At 39.7% G+C, this 22,807-nt stretch overlaps 1 protein-coding gene across 1 annotated transcript; it reads right to left on the bottom strand.

Annotated features, from left to right (window-relative positions):
- Window positions 1–2,049: 2,049 nt before the first annotated feature.
- On the bottom strand, window positions 2,050–19,271 carry six6a (SIX homeobox 6a). Its single transcript, XM_028566055.1, has 3 exons — window positions 18,980–19,271; window positions 3,722–4,383; window positions 2,050–2,581 (listed from the first exon to the last, which is right to left on the bottom strand). Exons 2-3 carry the CDS (start codon window positions 4,291–4,293, stop codon window positions 2,416–2,418), a joined length of 738 nt encoding a protein of 245 aa, XP_028421856.1. The 5' UTR covers window positions 4,294–4,383; window positions 18,980–19,271; the 3' UTR covers window positions 2,050–2,415.
- Window positions 19,272–22,807: the final 3,536 nt, after the last annotated feature.

Below are 22,807 nucleotides of genomic sequence, written 5' to 3'. Positions count from 1 at the left end.
GAACGGCTCTGACAGATTCAATAACAATAAAGACGTATAGCATGTCAAGGCCGTTGCCTTCAACATATAGGCTATTACTACCAGGTCCTTTAGTTAACCTCACACTTATTTGGCAAACCTTAACTTGTCAAAATACTCTCAAGCTGAAATACCTCAGAAGATGAAATGTTTTCTTTAGCCTACAATGTCGAGATCAGGTTAGAAAGAACTATATTTCATAAATTAATGAAGCATACGTCCTGCGGCCACTACAAGTCAGAAAACAATCAACTGTTCACACACACACACACACACACACACACACACACACACACACACACACACACACACACACACACACACACACACACACACACACACACACACACACACACACACTTGTGTTTTCTGTGCCGCAGACTACTCACAGGAGTCTTTTCTTTGGAGAGGGACCCGCGGTCGCTTCCCTTCACAAAACAGCGGCAGGGCCCCTTTTGTCCGAGCAGGGACCGCAGACCCATCATTAGCACTGATTACCGCTGACCAGTTTGACAACTGTATTGACTGCGAGAAAGACTTTTTCATCTGGTCCCCCGGTCGTCCTTATTTTCAATAGAAACTGAAATATTCAGCCATTTTGTCCCCCTGGTTTGAAAGAGAAGCAGCAAAAAATAAAAAGGACCCCCTCCACCCCCCCATTTATTTCCCTTCACTTGTTTCCTCTCTCTCCATACAGATTTGCCGTCTGTGTTGTTCAAGCTGAAAGGCCTTTGTCTGTTTCAGAAGTTACTGTAGCCTAATTAATTCCGAATTGGAGGAAACCAGGTGTCTGTCCCATCAGTTGGAAAAGCTCAACTTTAACTTCTGGTTTAGTCTGCTTTGCTCACTTAGCTCTCATCCTTTTTTTCACCACATTAGGACTTCACTGTGTGCAATTTGTACAGATTCAAAGTCTATTTAGTCCAGTAGAAATGTTTAGTAATATGCTGGTCAAAACATATATTTTACTGACATTATTTTCAACCTGGAAGAGAATATTGTAATTCCAGATATCAGTTTGGAAGGATGCTGCTGACAACAAAACAAAGAATAGTTTATGGCCTTCCACAGAAATAAATAGAGCTTTACATAGTAATGTTTTTGGGATTTGTTTAAAACGGCTTCATTTAAATCAGCACATACTGTAGTCAGTTAAAATGACAAAACTTGATCAAACAAATCAGCCATTTTGTCCAAACAGATGTGTACTTTTAAGATTATAGTCTACTCGTGCATTAATGCTACACAAATCCAGCAAAAAAAATTATATTAATTTAACCATAATACATCTGTCATTTTATGTCAATTTATGGGATGTATTTGCACCATGCACGGCCTATTTACTAAATGAAACCCTGTCTTGGGAAAAAGGACACTTGCAAAGATTTAAGAAGCTTGTGTGTCCTCCTCCACGGCAGAATAAAGCCCATTTCCACAATCTGCTGTGTTTTGATCTCCGTGATCTCTCTCGCAGATCATCCGGGTTAGTGAGCCGGCCTCTCTGTGACCTCTCGCTGTCACCCTGCATTACACGACGCAAAGCATGTGGGCCAATTAGGCCTTGCTCTAAAACGTGTCAGGGAATAGAGCAATGTGGTGTTATAATCACGAAAGGTTTCTCTTCATGAATACAACGAAGAGGATTTTATATAAGAATATTAGGCTAATATTTTACAATACTATTCATCACTTAGTGTTTTTCCCCACACACTAACAAAAAAAAAATAAACGTTATACTCTCTTGATCAACAATTATTTTATTAAGTTATCTTTACTCTTTTCTTTTACTGAAACACATTTTCACTAAAGCGCGCATGCTCAACAGGTTCACCTGTGTACAAGTATTAAAAACACCAAGCAAATGAATATGAAATTCGAAGAGACAGAGCAGATCGTTTTTAAATAGGCAAATAAACATTATTTATAAAACTTTGAAAGTAAAGTAAAAATATCACAGTTCTTTTTCAACATGAAATACCCACAGAGAACAGCAGGTTAGGCGCTCGGATGCCTTCATCCCTTTTTTTTTTTTCTTCTTTTTTACTTTTCATCTCGGGGCGTTGGTTTATTAGTCCGTCAAATATGTTTCGTCCGTGGGCTATTAAGTTCAGTTATCCACACGTGGGTAAAACGCATAAAAAAAAAATTAGGTCTAAAAGGAAAAGGACGGGCAGTCCGCCGCAGATCACAGATCCCCTCATGTTTTGGCACCCGTCAAATAGGCTATCAGTTTGTGTGTGTGTGTGTGTGTGTGTGTGTGTGTGTGTGTGTGTGTAAGAGAGAGAGTGTGTTCGTTTTTTTGTTTTTTTTATCTCAACGCAGGCACTATGACTTGTTTTATTGGATTGTCTTTCACTCGTATCCCCCTTTAATTCATCAACACAGTCGATCTGCCCGTCAGATGTCACATTCACTGTCGCTGGAGGTGATGGAGATGGCCGAGGCGGCTGCTTTGCTGGACAGACTGGCCTCCGGACTGGACGAGTTCCCCAGGCGGTCCACGGTGCCGTCCTCGTCCGCCAGGGAGCGAACCGAACCGCCGGACAGGACCTGCTGCTGGAGCCTGGGCAGAAGACACGGAGAGACGGGACAACAAGACTTTAACATGTAGCCTATGCTGTACAGAGTTCATTATTTACAGTGTAATCAAAATTATATTTTTTCTGAAAAAAAGGTTATCTTATTGCCTAGGCTACAGGCAATGCATTTTACTGCTGTGTATTTTTTAGTGTTAAAAATCCTGAAACAACTATGAGTGAAACAAATATTTATATTTTTCACTTTCACTATAGGCTATAAAAACACACAATATGAAATGTAATTAGGCTACGTAAAACTAGCATTTTTTGCGGCATGTTTGAAAAAGAAATAGCACTGTTATGGTAGATGTTATTGTACAAGTAGGCTACCACAGCAAGATCGGTTCTTTACAATATAGGCTAAACCAATAGGATAATTACAAATGTCACTTCTCGAAGATCTCATTAATTAATGTAGCCTATAGATTACTTACAATGATGGTCTGTTTTAGCTGTATTAAACATGACCAATTCAGCAGTGTGACCTCGATCTACAATGTAGGCCTTTCAACAGACTGGCTACACATTATCTATCTATCTATTAAACTACATTTAAGATATTAGATGATTATTATTCGGCGTAGCCTATATAATAGATGTTCATTGCCTGGGGTGCTCTAACAATCAAATAGACCTAAGCATAAAACAACATGTGGATGTAGCTAACTCTTCATGTTAGCCTAAATGTTGTTCTACAGTATTGTGTTAAATCTTAAACCAAGCTCTTTATCCAAAGCTTTCTTCTCCCAATATCTAAAAAAATCTAAAATTACTAATAACTTCTTTATTGACACTACAGCTGGCTGGCAATTTTCTGCATTTCAACCCCTTTAAAATATGTCTTACAGATACTGCGAGCAGCATTTATTAAAAAAGAAAAATTGATTTTTCTGGATTACAGGACGAGAAATGATGTCAGAACTAAATGGCTCCAACCAGCGTGTGTTACGGCCGGTTTTGCTATAGCCTATTAAACTGAAATATCACGCTGAATCATGAACATGATGCAACATCGAGTCAGGATCATTGCAGGGTGTTTTTTTTCTTTTCTACTATGGCAAATACTTTGTTTTCTGTTCCAGCTTTCATGATCAGAAACCATCCAAGAGATGCATGTAGCTCACCTGTTCTTCGCAGCCGCTGCTCTGTCTCTTTGTCTGCGATTTTTGAACCAGTTTCCTACTTGTGTGGGTGTAAGTCCTGTAGCCTGTGCAAGCTCCCTCTTTTTACTGGGATTCGGGTAAGGGTCCTGCAAATACCATTCTCTTAACAAGTGCCGGGTTCTCTCCTTGAAGCAGTGGGTTTTCTGCTCTCCATCCCATATGGTTCTGGGTAGGGGGAACTTCTTCCGCACCCTGTATTTGTCCACCGGCCCCAGCGGGCGTCCCCGCAGCTTCTCAGCTTCCTGATAGTGCGCTTCGAGCCACAGAGCCTGCAGCTTTGTGTGCGACTCTTTGGTGAACTTGTGGTTCTCCAGGATGTGGTATAGTTCACGGAAATTGCCAGTGTGGAAGGCGACGACAGCCCGGGCCCTCAACACCGATTCGTTCTTGTTGAGGACCTCGCAGGCCGCTGGCGCAACGGGCAGCGACCAGAGGAAGCGGCCGAGGCGCTCGACATCCCCGCTCTCCTCCAGAGTCTCGCAGACCCCGGCGACCTGCTGGGGGCTGAAATTCAAGATGGGCAGTTGAAACATGGAGGCTTATCCTGTGTTTCCCCCTCCTTTCTCCTCTCTCCTCCGCGTCGTGTCCTCCTGCTTTCCGTGCGCCGAGGCAGTCCAAGACACCTAAAAAAAAAAAACAAGGCAATCCCAAAGTTACCGAACCAATCGCCTGACCAGCCGTGAAAAACGCAAACACCAAACGCCGCCGAGGAGGAAAGATGCTGCGTGGGGGCCGGCTACCGCATCCTCGGGCTTGGCAAACTTGGCAGGTAAAGTGCTGAAGGTGCGAGGAAATTAAAGCCGGAGCCGCGATGTAGCCTATTTTTCAAGGTAGGCTGGGAATGAAAGTAGGAAAGAATTAAAGCCGGAGCCGAGATGTATTTTTTAAGGGGGGAGAAAAAGACAGTCAAGCCCCCTCTGATGATTTCCTATTGGACTTGGCAGATTGGCTGCCTGGTTGCCATGGATGCACGTCAATCACTGTCAAGTTCGGCCAATCAGGCAGAAAGGAGATCTCAGCACCTCCCTTTTTAAAAATAATATAAACATTTTGACCTTTTTGCTTCGCGTCTTCAAACGTTTAGCTGCCCTGCCGTGCTTTGCAAACACCCCCTGCCTTTGTGTTAAAGAAGACTCTCCAGTCTATAGTCAAGTGCCAAAGCAGGCAAACACGCTCAGCTCAGCAATAAGACACATCCCGCTGACTATATGCCCTAAAAACAAAACTCAGTAGCCTTGTTAAATGTTATACAATATAATATACACAGTTGAGAATTATACTGTGTTAAGTAGGTCTATGTCCTATTAAATTGTGGCAACCTGATAGGCATGCTTTTAATCTACTAGGCAATACTCCTATAATATTGCTATCATATAGGCACGTGGCTAAAGGTTTACAGTTTCAATGTAGCCTGTCTTCATTTCAAAATAAGATTACAGTTCGTTACGTTGAATAGACCTACTCAGATATAGCCTTAAGGCTTACCGATATTGGCCTATATATATAAATCATTAAAAGGGGTCAATATGGACTTTATTTCAACAGGAACTCAGTTTCGCAACCTGAACCAGAGTTAGTTGAGGCTTCCTGTATTTTTCAACCTCACAAAAGTGCTAATTTATGAACCATAATAAATTGGGCTATATTAGAGTCCAAGTTATGATGATGCAGGCTCTAATGCGGGGCATGAATAGCCTAAATGCTCTTTTTGAAAACACAGGCTAAATGATTGCCGTTATATTGGCATTTGTGGTGTGTGATGGTGATCCCAGCAGACTGAAGCTCATATCTTATATCTGCCTTTATTTACAGTACGCTTGTATCAGTGCCGACAGCATCGGCTGCTTCTGTGATGGCTGTAAAACACAGCAGGGAATAAACGTGATATTTGTGTAGGCTATATGGGATTAGCATGGCTCTGCCAGGCTACTCGGCTTTAGTATCAGACACACTCCGTTTTGTGCACAGGCTGATTTAGTAAATAAGAGGGCGGATAGATAGCGCAGATGGTTTGAAGTGTCGGGTCAGATTATTTCATGGCTGGATACAGTAGCCAAGTTCATTCTGACGGAAAAGCCATATTATTTTCACAGATTCCCCCCCCCGCACACACACACACACTCACTCGTTCTCTTCCCTCTGTGTCTCTCTCCCATGCACGCGCACGCACGCACACGCCACACACTCAAGATGAATCCCCTTCGGGCTCTTTTTGCATGAATTATAGACGCAAGGTTATGAAATGCCTTCTGCACAGGAAGCCTTTCTCTTGCGGGAGACCGCATCATCATTACAGATAAAAAAAATAATCTTATTAATTAAAAAATGTGCACACTATCTCTTCATGTTGATGTCTGTCAGAAATAGGTCTACTATGACAAACAAATAGAGCCGCATCATCGTTATGAAATTACCAATTTAAAAGCAGAGCGGCCACTATGAGCAATGAGCAGATAAAGACAATTCTGTCTATCGGTGTCGCCATTCATTCACCATATTATTACACCAACCGGTAAATATTGGTAAATAAAGGATTAGACCGCCATCAGATGCAGAAGTGGAAGTAAATTCCGAGAGCGACTGACAAGGTGCTGGTCTGAAATATTTAGCTGCCGGTAAATATTTCATCCCTGCAGGCTGCCCATCCCAACCGAAATTTACAAGGACTGCAATACTTTTTCTAGGAAGCGCGCATCAATAAAATATAGGCGAGTTTTGGATCTCTTAAACGGAGGGCTGGAAATAACATTTGTAGAATATGCTCTGTAAGTAACACGTCTAGCTTATAGGCACTGTTAAAACATTTATAGAATGAAAAAAAGGACACGACTTTTTCTTATTGTCAATTCGTATTTCAGTATCGCAGGAAAAACTCTCATAGGCCCTTTTTATTCGCATATTATTGTTATTTCTTAATTGCTCGCATGTCTTTCTCTTATTTCTGTAATGTCAATTTCATTTCACCTTCCATATGAAATTATAAATATTATATGCCATTTTATAGGCCTACTTAGACTAAGCCGAAGTAGTATCCCATCGCGTCTAGGCCTATGTCACTGTGTCAGGAGATAGTAGGCCTCCTGACACCAATATCTCCGCACATTCAGCACCGCAACACAGTGGATCGCATTCAAACACATCTATTTTTTCCCCTCTTTTGTCTATTTGTTTCATGGATCCCACTGGCATCTTTGCAGCCGGTCCTCTGTCAGAAAACAGATTTGGATGCGGTTGTAGGTTTCTATACCTGACGTTTTTTTTTTTTTTTTTTTTTATGGCTGCTGGCTTTCTATTTTTTTTTTTTTTAATGAAGTTTACCTCATTTACATGTAGTTGTAACCACATCTAAATCTATACGTAGCCTACTAAAATCCCTGGAGACGGAGTGTGGAAACTAGGTGAACAATATTCAAAACCAGAGTGGTGAGGAATACCAGGAACACCTGAATCCAAACCAGTACGACTCAAACTGTGACCTGAAAAAATGACTTCTCTAGTCAAAAACAACCAAAATATTTGTTGCAGGGATATTGCACTGGATTGCATTTATGTCTAGAATGTCAGGTCTTCCTGTTTGCTGTCAACCCACTGCAGATGTTAGATTGGAGGACTAGAAGGTTTCTTCAGCAAAAACTAACAACAAGAGGTCTTTAAAGTGTTAAGAAAAATGGAAATCTTCAATTTCATAATCACTGGCAAACTTCTCTGTCTTCTCTGTTGTTAAAGACCTAAACATGCCATTTTAGTAAGGGAGAGTGAAGGATCTGTATGTAATATTAATTAGCTTTTAAATTCCATGATCAGGATTAACGTTATGCCTCAAAAATATTAATTAGGCTAGCCTTCGAATTAGAGTAAAATAACATTAGATCCCCGTTAATCATGATGTACATGTAGGTAAATCTACTTAAGTAACTGTAATACTATGAGGAATTTTGAAGCCTCTGCATTCATGGACACAACCAGCTTCTGTATGCTGCTGTGGCTGTTATGCCAAATGATACAGATCCTTTACCGCATTAAACAGCTTGGGATGATGATTGCCAAAGAGAAAACACTTGATACACGTTTCTATCTAAAGCTCAGTAGCAAACAGCAACATAAAGAGGACTACAAAGTGAAGAGAGGATTGATACGGCACAGAGGTGTGGTGAACGCCGCTGCAGACCACGGCTCAGTTTCCACCCAATTTATGATAAGAGACAAGTGCATTTACTTTGTGTCATCATTAGCATGTAGCTGGGCCGTAGCATGCCCTGGGCAGAGGGAGGGAAGTAGTGGGGAATAGTTACATGTGAACAGGCTGGAAATGACCCAGATTCCCTAGACCTAGACGCTACAAAAACCTGTCACCAACAGCCGCCCTGCCACTATCATATACAGACCTACAGTACCTTTCTCCCCCCCATTACTATTACTCTTCATAAACATGCTCACATGGGTATCATTGTAAATATCCCTGGCAAAAACAAATATCCTCTGAACTGTCTGTGTAGGCGCTGACCCTGTTTAAAGCACTTAAACAGCATCAAGAGAAGGCAGGCAGTGATGTCAAACAGTACCACACAACGCTAATGTATGCTGTTAGTTGTCTGGGGTGGGAAGGCACTTCTGCTTAGCAAAGATGGAGGATGCAAACATTACTGTGTATGTCCACTGCCTGCTTGACTTCAGTGTTTTGTTGACTTTGGTGAACGACAGACAGTTTTAACTTGTCAACTGTCCCAGCACGGGATTAACTTTGCCCCCGGATGTATTTAAAAGCCAGGCTTATGCAGTGGGACTTAAACAGAAGTCTCATACGTTGCCTCGTGGCTACACGGTGACAGAAGGGTTACGCTAAAGCTCGGAGAGTTGTGTTTTCAGACCCATTTGCCCTTCGGGCAGCACTAGCTCTCGACACTGTGTTTAATCTGTGGATTTGTGGTAACAGAGAAGACTTCTTATCCACTGACCCATTGGCCCCCAGTGTACGTAATCCAGTGCCTTTCAGTTACACAGTCCTGCAGACACGGATAGAGAAGAGCCAATAGACTGCAGCAGTCAGTGTGGGGGCGCACACAGCCCTACCCTGACACATATACTCCTCCCCCAAGCTTTTGTTTCACAGGGCATATACTACACAGCACAGACCACTGTTATCATAATCAGTGCATGTGATATTTGACCTTATATCCAGTAAGCCAATTCACACTAGCATGGTGAATATGTAATAGCATAATGCCCATTTCAAAACTGAGATTGACAGCAGCACTGAAACATTTATACTGGAGTGTCCGTTCCCAATGCTGTTGTGTGAATCTCTGCAGTGATCCTGCATACGACAGGCATTATCGACCATCCGTGGCATGTAAATGTAACTTCATTGAATCAATACCATTATCATGTGGCATAAAAGTGAGATCCTATATTCTCTGAATATCCATATTTAATTTTCCCCACAAGTCTCAAATGTAAGTGAGCGAATGATGTCGGGCTGTCGCAAATGAACAATACAGTGAGAGTGAACCTCGAATCCTTGGAAGAAAGCCATTAGGAATACCTTGAAACCCACTGGTTGTTTTTTTGTTAGCATGTTATAGAGGGCATGCAATTATTACATCCATTACACTCTTGAATGCAGTCAATTTCTGGGCTAAATTAAACCAGGGAGAGTGCAGGTTGCACAAGGCCAGGCTATATATATTACCTGTGCTTGTGAGTGTTTGTGTAAGAGGCATAGAGCAGAAATTGCAAATGAACAGATGCATGCATCACCTATGTATAGCACTTGCACAACAAAGTGATTGTGTGTGGCAGGCAGCATTTTGCTGTTAAGAGCTAAAATGCCCAACCTGGTAATTATGAACAGTAAATCCTCTGTGTTCAGGCACAGTCATATACAGCATGCCTGAAATTGAACACAGCAGTAAGTGATTTTCCACATAAAGTACATACATGAAATTGGCATCCAGCAGCGTGCTTTTCTTTTCAATCACTCCCTTGTTTTCAGCCACATTGAACCGCAACTGTAATGGTAAATGGATGTAAAGTGTCCAAAATCTTTTTTTAAATAAAAAATGAAAACCATTTTCATTGAATGTATTGACACAGCTACAGACAAACTGTCAAAACAGGTGGGTAATTGAATGCTTGGTCTTTAGACCTTCCTCTGCAGCCACCCACACACTATCGCAGTGTTTTTCCACATCTTATTCACTAACAAACACACTTGACAATAAAGTGGGCCTGCAATACAGAACATCTTAAAGGTCCTAATCTTTACATCTATTATGATACAGTGCAACGAACGTTTACGCACAGAGTTTGACACATAATTGTCAACCTAACGGGAAGTTTCTAAAGAACAAGCCCTTTATGAATAGTTTTCCAATTATTCTGACTGTGTGACAACAGCAAACCTCTTTTTTGTTTCCTAGAGTCTTGAGTCTGTTTAGAAAGCTTCCTCAATGTCTCTTCTTCTCTTTATTCTTCAATGGTGGGGACAGTGGTCACCCGTAGAGCATTTTAGGCTGCAAAAAAGCACCCTCTCCAAAAAAATAAAATAAAATATATCTGTAAATATATATATATATATATATATATATATATATATATATTTCCATGTCAGAGGATCTTGACGACACCCAAAGGTGACAGGAGTCAAAACTCATCACGGTCAGAAGTTCCTCTGGCACCAGGGAGCTACATGATGCGTGAGTCAGGGCACAGGTCACAACGCCGCAGCCATACTGCCTGGGCCTCACCTCCAATTCACATTGTCTACGAGCCTCTGCTCCTCCTAGTCACCACACACACACACACACACACACACACACACACACACACACACACACACACACACACACGACTGTCAATAAATGTCTCTTCTAGCAACAGAATTTGCTCTTTTGTCTGCACTATCGCAGCTTTCCCAGCGGTGACCTTTACACAGTCTCTTTAGGATGTGTGTGATTTAATGTGTTTTATGTGAACAGAAAACTAAACTTAAATGAACTTCTTTATTGTAATGTACATGAATAGCGAGCCAGATTAATTTCATGTATTTATTTGTATGCATTCCCCAATACCTACCAACACATCTTCAGGCAAATTGAAAGAGATGGAAAGTAAAAAAAATTAAAAAAACAGAAGCCTGAATTGTGTCTATTAGCTCGGGGGAATGATTCATACTGAGCTCCTCGTAGTGCAGTGACTTCACCCTGAGCTCAGAATTATGATACACTCATCATCACTGCATTACACTGTACTATACTATAATAATAATAATAATAATAATAATAATAATAATAATAATAAAAAAAAAGACTAATTTAAGTTGATTAGTTTCCATGCAATAGAATGGTTTCCTTGACCTAGTGTTTTAAAAGTGCCAGCCACAGATGAGCAGTAATCTGTGAGCTATGGCAATGCTCGCTCCGGAAAGAGCCTCCACATACAATGCAGCACAATTACACGCCGTGCCTATTGAAAATATACAAATGTTTTCATTGGCTAAGGTTGCTTTCTTTTAATCAAGGAGTTTATGCAGTTTTATCAATTGAATGCAGTTTAAAATAAAATCTATAATACCAATTATCCTTATCTGTAAACACATTGTTCAATTTAAATCAGCTTATTTTGAAATCTGCCGAAAAACTGCTTACAGATTTGGGTGAAATTGTATATTTGACAAAGTGAACTAAGTATTATGTCAAATATATCCATTGGCCGCCAGCCAGTTTCCATGAGGGGCAGCAGCCAGGGATATCCTGGATTTCAGGACTATAATGTCCGTCAGCTGTGCTTTATTGACGGCTTATGTCAAATGCCATTCTGACAGAGCTCATTAGGATGAAGGGAGTCATCTAGGTAGAGGCAGGAGAAGGCAGAGCTGGCGAGCTGCCTGATAACTGTGTGCACAAAGCTCACCACTATACCTAGAGGGTGATGCCTCTGACAGGAGTTAGCTGACAGGGCTGTGTGTGTGTGTGTGTGTGTGTGTGTGTGTGTTGATAGAGTGCAGAGAGATACAGTATGTGAGTATGTGTCCATGTCATTGCTTGAGTTACCCGGTGTCACTGAGCAGGTCCCTGCTTGATGCCATGACTCCATGCACAACTGACAGAGTCATCTCGCTTTCGCCACTCACACATACTCAAATATTTATCTGTGCACAGCCGTCTCAGTGCACTGCGTCGATTCAGCAGTCTTGTGCTACAAGGACAAGGCCCTGTGGAGATTTCAGGGACCTTGAGAAGATGAGTCAAATAGTTTCCTCACTGGTCCCTGCTTTTCTGTCGCACAATAAATGCAACCTCCTGCGATACCTCCTGCGATATTTCATTTTATTTGCACCTGGATAGCCACTCTTGGTATGGTTCTTGTATAGTGAAAATACATTTTACACATCCTGATTCAGGGATTAGTCCCTAACAGCCTTCAGCTGGGGTCTAATACTACTCTAAACAGCTGAATCCATATCTGCTATGGCCAGCGGCATTGGTGATGAGCTCAGACTGTTATGTGACATCTTAATATACTGATTAATAATGCATGTTTGGAGGGTAAGCAGAGGGGTGCTCTGGGTGCTCCTGCCAGGGAAGATTAAATCATTCAACTTAACAGATATGCTGGGGATTTGGGTCAATGTAAATAAGCAAGCTATAAGACACCAGAAGTCAGCAGTGGAATTTCTAAAGAGGCAAAAATAATAATATCACAGAAAAGAAGAGGATATGATCAATAAAAGTTATGACTGTGAGCCTGTTTCGAGGCCAGCTGTGGCGATGGTCATACGAAAGCGTGAATTTAGATGTTGAAAGTTTGTTGCGATTAACATTTCACTCTCAGTCGCTCCAAGAAAAAAATCCATATTGAAATCAGCTATAAAAGGGAGATAATTGTTTCAAAAGAACTGAACAGATGAGTCATGTCACTGTTAAAGAATGTGATACAAGTTGTGTATACATGTTTGTGGTCTCATCAGCATCCAGTTTCGACACTGACAGCAGCAGGGAGGCTGAGCCAGTAAAACTTGAGACAGTGTTAACGCAGTCGTAGGTTGGAAGTCGTATGGAGTCTGGCCAAAGAGATGTGGCTGCTAATCCAATCAGCTAAAACACACAAGTCCATATCGGCTTTGAGCTGAGATAATCTATTACTGTTTCACACACTCTCTCACACAATCTCACTCACACATACACACACACACACACACACAGACACACACACACACACACACACACACACACAGGCAGTAACTGTTAGTTGAGTCAAAGGAAATGTGTTCATTCTTAAAATAAAAATAAACAAACTAGAAAGTCAAGAGAATAAAAACCTTTTACATTTAATTAATGGATATCAGATGTCTACAAAGTATAATTGATTAAATATTTCACATTTTACTAGTAGTGGTGACTCCTTTTAATGTTGGTCTAATTACATCACATATTTAACTTGCCAACAAAATAATGCTATTTTGTTCATAAATATCATACATTGAATTAAATTGAATGTAGCAAATGGCTGTGACTGTAATCACTGAATGTTAAAAATGTAGGAAATAAAAGATGTTCAATCGACCATATAACTGAGTCATGATGTAATGAAACTTGCATGGTCGTCAACCGGCTGTTTTGAACAAATGAGCCAAAATAGAGACAATAAGTCACTAAAAATCTTTTAAAATCCAGATAAATTACTGGAATATTGACTGCACGATCCAAGTGTCTTCTCTACTTATTATATCAAAAACAACACAGACTGTATTATCTTCTTAGGGAAAAAAAGCTATTCTGTTTCTTTAGCTTATGGAAGCTACACCAAGAGTTATTTTACTATCAAATGTGAAGCCTGTTTCTTGTTCCAGACAATTTGTCAGCCTCACTTCCTTTTATATAAAAGGAAGCTATGGTATACTGTATATTTCTTCTTTTTGTACCTTGGTGGGTTCCTGACAGTTTTTAGCATCACTATTTACAATCTTTCAAATGCTTTCAGAAACACTGACTGCCATGGCCTTGTGCTGAATAATACAGCTTTAGAGAGCGCAGGAATTTTCTTCAGGGCACAGGTGTGCCCTGATAGTCTCATAAGCCCTGGCAACACAAAGATAGACAGATTCTTTCTTGGTGAAAAAGGAATAGGGAGGCACGAGGTGGAGAAACAGATCAACAATGGCTTTTTCGTTTGGGTGTATTTGGTTTTGACCTTCAGACAGAGCTTCAAATAAATGTGACACCGAGGGGGAAATCAAAAATCCCACTGACCCTGAATCTCTACACCCTATGCTGGCATGGAATGAATATGTGATGTACAAAGATGACTGGGGGGGGGGAGCTCCAACTGCACCGGCAGGCCCAGTTGTTTCTTTTTATTTACTTACACTCTCAAAGACAGAAGTGCTACACACGAATACCTGTACATAAGATCAAATATACACTAAGCATCACACTTATCATGCATGTGTGACTGTGACTCAATACAGACACCTTTGTCTTTTAAATCTTAATGTGAAACATACTGTTGTTCAATCAACTTTTGGGATGATAAAGTTTAAATCATTAAGTCTACAGAGCAGAAAAATATCCCTCCACCTTTAAACAGTATACATATAAATATGTATGGAAATTAGACCCCTTAAAACTCTTCTCCTCAATTTCCACTTTACTCTGAACTTCTGTCTGCAGATGGCCTTCTGAAAGGGTCGGTGTGGCTGCATGGGGCTGAGATGCTTGACATGCAGTGACGGGGTTGACAAGGTAAGTGGTCAGACTGCTAAGTCAGGCAGTCAGGAGATGGACAACACACTTATTGAACGAGGAGAAAGCTGAAGGAAGTGTTTGCTCAGGAAAATTCAATGAGTATGTCAGAAAAATCTTAACCCTCACGTGGGCTCCAGTTATTGACTGAATTTTGATTGGGATAAAGAGGTAAGAATTTTAAAACATACAGAGTGAACACTACATGATTATATTTGAAAATATCAGTATTTCAAATGGCAAATATCCCAAGCAGCAATGCCTGCAGGGAGGTGGGGGCTCAGAGAAATCCTGCCTGTCCTTGTGTGTCACTTACCAGCCCCAGGAAAATACTGTTTTTTTGGTTGCTGATAGCGCAAAGTGTCTCCATGAGGCTAATGCTTTATGTCAGATTCTATACTAACTAGCGCATTAGAAAGAGGGAATCCACCTTTACTTTTCCCATAAAAGCATTTTTCTTTTCCCACTTTCACATAGCAGCAGTAAGGTTTTTAAGTATCGACGCAGTTGGAGCTGATGACTATGGTTCTTAGTAGGTGCTAGAGGTGTACTGTAGAATCCTCCATGATTAACCCTGTTTTGTCTATTTTCTCTTCATTTTATTATCTACACTTCAGCAACAAGGAGAGCTAGACATGTGAATTGATGGTTGGGTGGAGCAGGGAGGGGAGGTGGTGGTGGTGGTGGTGGTGGTTGGGGGGGGGAGGGGGGAGATAAGAAAGAATACAAAATAAAAAGGAAAACAGACAAGGAGTGCCAAGCTCTGAAAACTGGCATGCTGCAGTTGTATGTCAGTCACCTAGCAACAAGTCCTCCCCATCACTTACCCCCCGCTTCCCCGTCTCCCGCTGCGTTCTCTAATTCAACAAATCTGCTCAGAATGTATGGCTGCTCTTCTAACAAAACGCATTCTGCGCTGGGGGCTAAGGATGTGGGCCTCCGCTGAACACGCCACTCAGCTGCCCATTGACCACCGGGGCCTTTCTCTGCACACACTAAGGAGCGAGGGACAAAGACCCTGAAAGCAGGGGCAGCTCCACAGAGAAAACATTTGCTTGTAATTGTGTTTGACTGCATAATGAAAATGATGTTCTTTTTTAATTTGGGCTTGTTAATGCCACACTATTTTCCTCTGGTCACCTGACTATTGTAAAGAAGCAACCCCTCACTTGCCCTATGGGGCACAGAGGGGGAAACATTGAAAATGGTCCAAAGACCTCCCCACTCTTTACTTTAACCCCTCTTGTGTTTCAAGTGTTCTCTGGCAAAAACATAAATATGTAGACCCTGTTCATTACAGGATGGGAGAGTATTCTAGAATGAGTTGTTTTTTTTCCCTTAAGAAAGGATAATGACAGCAAGGCACACACAGATGCACACACATACAACAAATGGGAGTGCTGCCATGCTTGCCCTGAGTTGTGAAGCATTGAGAAGGTTAGCATTCCTGGTGCTACTTCAGTGAAAAAGACCATTAGTGGGAGCATCGGGCTAGCACCCAAAAGAGTGCTTCAATGGACACATTCACATCCAGTGATTATTTGCACTTTTTAGCCCTCCAATTTCCAGTTTTATTAATGTGTGTTTTCCACATTCATCTGGCTCTCCCCTTTTTCTCCTCACTGCCTCAAGCTGAAGACCAAATGGTTTAGTTGTTGTTTGAGAAGGTTGCACTATGCCACATTTTATTTCTTGTAAAGAACAATAGCCTGCCAGTACATTGCCTTTCTTTGATAACTTCAGTGTCAGGTTTCTGAGGAGACTTTTGCCACATGATTTTGCCACATGATTTATGTCAGAAGCTGATGTGTATTTGAATCCAACAAGGTTTCGTGTCACCCTCCCTATGGACCCCTATTCAGTGATTTAATTGGTTTTAAGTCAAGGTCCCATTTTCACATTGATTCCTAGAGTTGACCTCTGCTCAAAGATATTCAAGTGTATTCTCTAGATTTCTGGGTTCAGGGTTAGTAATTTTAAATAAACACTCAGTTGCCAGTTTATTAGGTACAAGCTAAAAGTTCTGCATTAAATTAATGAGTGTTACAATGTGAAACTGTCCTAGAGAGCCGTTGATTCAATTGTATGGTCATTTTGGAGGCTGCAGTTTGTAATGGCTGTTAAATTGTATTGTGTTATACTGAGAGGTCTTGTAATATTGCTATTACAGCCTTCAAATCAGTGAGGGTAGTCTAAATATTAGAAACACCTCTGAGAATAACACTATAACTACATCCTCCAAAATGATCACACACATCTCTAAAACAACAAAACTGATTATAACTTCCATGAAGGTAGGTGTGTTGCATTAGACTGCATTTATTTGGCTATTCTATTGAATTAAATACCTGACAAATCAAAAACGTCATTATAGAATGCCAAAATCCGGTAAATCCAATATAACCATAAAACAGTCCTGCTCATTGATTTGCATTATTCACAATGTATTTATTCAACCAGAGGTATTAAAGAGATAACTACCTTGGTAGAAAATAACAAAATACTGATTAACATATCCCCAAATCATCCCACAGTATATACAGTACACACATACCCACACAAAACTGTGGAGAAAGAAGGAATGTATCAAGAGAGGAAGAAAAAATAAGGTTGATGATTTTTAAAGCAATAACCAGCCCCCTTTGACTATTTGTCATCATGTGTGACAAAAATAACATTTTATGGTCCGAGGAAGATGCTAAAAAATCCTTTAGGTTGCTTCTATTCCACACACACACACACACACAAAAATGTATCAGCATTTTTTCAAGCAGCAAAAATGCTGATGGTCAAACAAAAGTCGCATGGCAAAGGGAAATTATTATTGGCATCTTTCACTATTGTCTGTTGACTTTTTATAGACTTAATGATTAATCAGTCACTCAAGGAAATAATCGGTAGATAAATCAAAAATAAATGGTAGTTGCGGCCCAACCCTACGTTGGACCAAATGAACAAGGAAATTTCACATGATGAGATACATTTCTTCCTCAAGGTGTAAGGAGTGTAAGTTAAAAGGTGGAGGTGGAAGTTAAAAGCAAATCTTCTCACTTGGCATGTGTTATTGGGACTGAGCGGGTGTAAAGAGGAAGGGCTGAATAGTCTGAGAGGTCAAACGGGACTGACTTAAATTGAAGGATCCTGTCAGACTGGAGTGGCTAGAGGGCCTGCGGTAACACTCCCACCTCCAGATTAACAAGTTTCAGCACCACATTGACAAGACCCTGCTTCATTTTTTTTTTCTTTTTCTTAAGTGTCAACAAGTGAGCGTGTCTGTCTGTGTGGGTATTTTCAGGACTTTCACCATAAGGACCCCAACTTTGACACCAATTAAAGAGATTATGTCTAAAGATGAGAGGAAAACTATAGCCTTGTGTTACCACGGTGATTGTTTTTGACAAGGTCACAGGGGTACTGTGCAACAGTGCACGACCTCAACAGGAAGCTGTCGATGTTACTGCGATGAAAGCAGGCAAAAATAATATAATCACTTTACAGACACTTCACGAAAATGTAAAACAATGGCCAGTGCAGATAGATGAACTTTCAGCCAGAAGCAGGCTATAAGGAGTAATATGACAACCTATAATTAACTCCGTCAACATTTAGCTGTAGACTCCCAAATGGCTTAAGGCCTACATTGTCAACATTATAAAATTAAAATTGATATTGCATAATGCCTGTTATATGGCAAAATCTTTATTTGCTTAATGATTTCCTTAATTTACAAATGTGAGTGGATTCCCGTCCTCAGAGTAGCCTAAGTTAACTCAAATGACTGTATGTTGTAGGCTATTGTTGACGATGTAACTTACACAAAAAGCTTTAAATTTATTAAGCTACATCCTGAAATACAGCACACGAAAACTGAAAGGGCAAGAGCAACGGAATGCAACTTAAATCTATCAAATTGTAGGTATTACTTAGTAAGAACATACAACTCGGGCTAAATCTGGGTTATTCAATCAACAAGTCATAGTAAGGCTTTTTATTTAACATTAGCCTATATATCAATTTCCATGACGCCCTTGAACCCTGTTTATTAGTTATAATGAGTAGCCTAACAATACGGGGATCCATTCAACATACAGAAACACACGCAGGCGTTTCAGCACTTTTTAAAGGACAGTTTGATTAAGAAAGTGCTTATAATGACATTTTTGTTAGCCTTTATAGCTGCGTTGCTTTATTAAAAGAGTGAATTAAGCTTAGCACAGTTGGTTGTTGACTTTCTTCTTCTCAATAAGTAACCAAAATAAATTGATAAAATGTTGTCACGTCATTAAAACAAAGTAATACAATACAAGGCGTCAGTTTAATTTCACTTCAAGCAGGCCTAACCAGAGCTAAAGTTTATAGCATTAGCATTAATTTAGCTTACACCCATGGAACTAACATACTAGCTACATACTGAGCCTATAACCAGATACTTTTCGGGCCCTGCTCTGTAAGTTTTTAATAGTTTCTGTTGTCCTACCTTGATGTAAAAGGGCAGGTTCATCCTGAATCAAGTTTTGTGGCGGAAACTCAATGGCCACCTCCCCCTTGTTGTATTTTCCTCTTCTTCTTTTTTTTTACGTGTTTTCACGTTAATTGGCAGCAGTTGAACTGTGAGCCGTAAATCAAGAAGTGCGCAGTGTATTAATGAGTCGGACCACCCAGGAAAACTATTTTCTCTGCACTTTCTTAGCAGACAATGTGAGGATACTCGAGTCTGCCATGCTCTGAAAACCATGAGTGAACATTCACAAGAGCAGTGCTCCCCTGCTGCCACATTTCCAGGCTATGGCTGCTACAAAAACGTATTTAACGTATTTTCTTTCTAAAAGGTGAAGTATTCTGGACAAAAACAAAGATCATTTTATTGGACGAAGTTAGGGTACGTTTTTGTCTTTTTTTTTTGCTGAGCGCGGTGCATTAAACTGGGACAGAAAAACTTACAATTTAAGGTTAAAATATAGAGCCAACCTAAATGAACAAATAGATTAAACACCACTCACTGGCTTTGACAAAAATAAAAATCCCTTAAGCTGTTTGTTAAAGTAACAAAATAACTATCCCTAACTAAATGCTGAGAACCTTTTGCAGATTATTTGGCCAATAATGAAAACATGTTCTAATGCAAAGCAAGGTTTATTAAATCCTGAATTAGGCAGAAAGGTCAATTCAGATTATTCAACATGCTTCATGAAGAAATTTCCCTCTGCAAGTCCTTTTATAAACCTGCCAAAACTCTCTTGCTTTAAATATTTTTTTCCCCACAAGAGCAGATCCTCAGCACTGAAGGTAGAGCTTAATTGTGTTCCATTATGAACGCTCACAAAGCTAGACCACTGGCTACTAAAATACCAAGGTTAATCTTGATTAAATGTCTTCCCAGGTTACAAAAAGCATATTTTACATAAAACATCCTTCAAGGGGATTAAAGCATGATGTTGGAAAAATATATAAAATATTGCTGATGGCAAGGCCAAGCATCCCAACTCTCAAGGTATCAAAGAGATTTAAGAAAAACCATTAAAAATCAACCTAGCACTAATATGGCTTCCCAATTTAAGTCACACCTTAAGCCAAAGCTGCATCTTTAATCTTTCCTCAAAGTACATTTTCACATGAATAATCTTCAGTGCATATGCAGTACTTTGACTTTTTTTTTTGCTTTTGCAGCCATCATTTATTGTAAAAGACAGGTTTTTTAGCCGAAGCAGTTTACAATAGGCTTAGTGCTGTTAAAGCTGTAAAAGTATATAAAAAACAACTTCAAATTATTCTCCATCTGTAGGTTTTTGACATGAAAACATATAACATATATATAAAATGAGGATTACTTCAAACTGATTCTACTCTTATAAAGACTTCAAGCTTTACTGATAATTGTCATATCTACCCTGTTGAGTTGACAACACAAGGGTTAATACAGAACCTTAGTGCTTTTTTGTACAGCATTTTGGTCAGCTTAAACTGTGTTTAAATGTGCTCTAGAAATAAACTTTACTTACTTACTTACAAGAGACATGGTTTAGAGAGCAATTCTCAACAAAGTAAACGGAAGTACATAACCCTCGTGTTGTCAACACAAGGGTTAAAGAGCAAAGAAGTGCTGTTAATTCCGCTGTAGAAATGCTTCTGCAACACCAGCTGTATCAAGGCTTCCCTCTCATCTGTCCTCTGCTGAGCCAGGGAATCCTCCTGTAGTGAAAAAAAAATGATGAATTGTGTTTGTGTATAAGGCTCAGACAGGGCAATAACACCTGTCTTTATAGAATTGAGTAACAGTCCCAAAATAGTAGTTTCCTCGGATAGTGGTGAATGAGGAAACCCTTTTACAAACACAGCGAAGAAGCTTGTAGCCAAATTAAAGTGTTAAGTCATTGACAAGTAGAAAATTATTCCCAGTTTGAGCAAGAAATTCATAAGATGCCTTAATGACCACTGCGGAGGAGGAGGAGGAAAAAGGGCTGTTTGTGTGGTTGGCTGAATGGTGCCAAATTTCTTGCCAACACAGGCTGCCCCCCAATTAACCCATGCAGTTTTATTATACCAAGGATATAGAGAAACAATGCAGGTTTACAACCACATCCAAATTCTTTTAGATTACATTGAGTTTTGTTTCCAGAGCCATTTCTTGAACAGCAAAATCTAAATTCTGATACAATCATGTGGCTATATCACAACTGCATAGCCTACTGTATTATTCACACAATCAAAGTTTTGTGGTAATTCCACTTTAAAATAATAATAAAAATAAAAAAATCATAACTTCTGTGTATTGTTGCTATATTGCACCTTTTACTGTGCACTTTTAGTTTGTTTTGTGTTGTGAACATTCTAGAAAACTAAATACGAAATTTAACAAATGCTGAAAAATGAAACACTCTGTTTCAACTTTCACTGTCTTGGGTACCAGATTTTAAAACTATAATAATAATTCCTGGTCAGATTTTTTTTGCATGTGAAGATGTGTTGGATTCAGTTGGGTGCAATTATGGAACAAGTTTAAAACATTAAAATAGAAATCATAATCACACAGATGTCAGGTTTCTTCCTTATTTAAATGAATTCTGCAGCAGAACTAGAACTAGACTGATGATTTAAAAAAATATGAAGAGGTCAAAACACTTGTATATAGAACAACTTAATTATAAGACTGACACGTTTAGGCTTGTGGTTTTTTTTCCCTTTTACATGCACCTTGGAAGTATGTAAAGTTGTGCCGGAAACCCCCCTGATTTAAAAAAATATTAAGTATTTTCCCAGAGTGGAGTCTATAGTCAATGCAAAAAAAAACTGAGAAACCTTGAATTGAAACTCTTATATTGAGCTTATTTTTTTCATAAAGGCATACAGTTCAAAAGCCAAATTCCTTTTACTAAATCAAACTTTTTCTGTGCTGAGGATATAACCTGTATGGAAGAGGAGACAAAAGTGGGAGCAAATTTCTTACCAAATGAATATCACTTATACAACCTCACATTACGCGCTTTGAGTGTCTATGATAAAGCGCTATATAAATGTAATAAATAATAATAATAATAATAATAATGACTACAAAGCTGAAAAGTTCATTGGTAAGAAACTACAAGCACATTCTGACCTTACCATTCAGAGAGACCTGCTGAAAACTATACAGATTGAAATGTGGCTGTCTGATACTTTACATTTGGTGTCACCTATTCACTCAGTATTTGTATACAATAAAAGTGTACATGTATATTCATTCATAAAACTGAAGCGTTCCTGACCTTGTCCATCCTTGTATTCTGCTAAATTTAGTGTAAGCAAATCACAATGTGACTAACCCTAACCCATAATGATCAAGACAAAGACATTGAAGGCACTTAACATTTTGGAGTAGATGTCAACTTGTCTTAAGCACACGGCAACAAAATGGCTTTCGCATAACATAACACACAATAAAGTGACAGTTGTGTTCAAGGTTTTTATTGGTGGACGCACATTTTCACACAGAACAATGTTAAGTCACTCAAGATACTGGAGATGTTCTGATCAATCCTTCAGGATACAAACATGACCTGAAGATATACAGTAAAGTACAGTTCAGTATTAACTTTGGGACTTAAGTCCTGATCCGCAGGCTGTGTAATAATCTGTGGTCTTACAGCAGGAATAAAAAATACCTGTTCACTTGGGAGATTCAGCCTTAGAACTAGCAATTTAGCTCAGCACCATTATTTACTACTGTTTAAGAGTCGTGATGTCAGTGAATGACAAAAGCACTATGGAGTTGTGTGATGGACCAGGAAAAACTGAGGAGCACAACCCACTTGATTCCTCTTGAGTTAAA

Source organism: Perca flavescens, chromosome 20, assembly GCF_004354835.1.
Source record: "Perca flavescens isolate YP-PL-M2 chromosome 20, PFLA_1.0, whole genome shotgun sequence".
NCBI classification, from domain to species: domain Eukaryota; kingdom Metazoa; phylum Chordata; class Actinopteri; order Perciformes; family Percidae; genus Perca; species Perca flavescens.
Note: the sequence above shows the minus strand (reverse complement) of the source record. Positions and strands in the feature narration are given on the sequence as shown.

Bases quoted from the DNA above. Each gene is read 5' to 3' on its own strand.
- six6a (XM_028566055.1), bottom strand. From the start codon at position 4,293: ATGTTTCAACTGCCCATCTTGAATTTCAGCCCCCAGCAGGTCGCCGGG. The intron at 2,582-3,721 runs GTGAGCTACATG...TCTTCTGCCCAG, and splicing joins GCAGCGGCTGCGAAGAACAG to GCTCCAGCAGCAGGTCCTGT.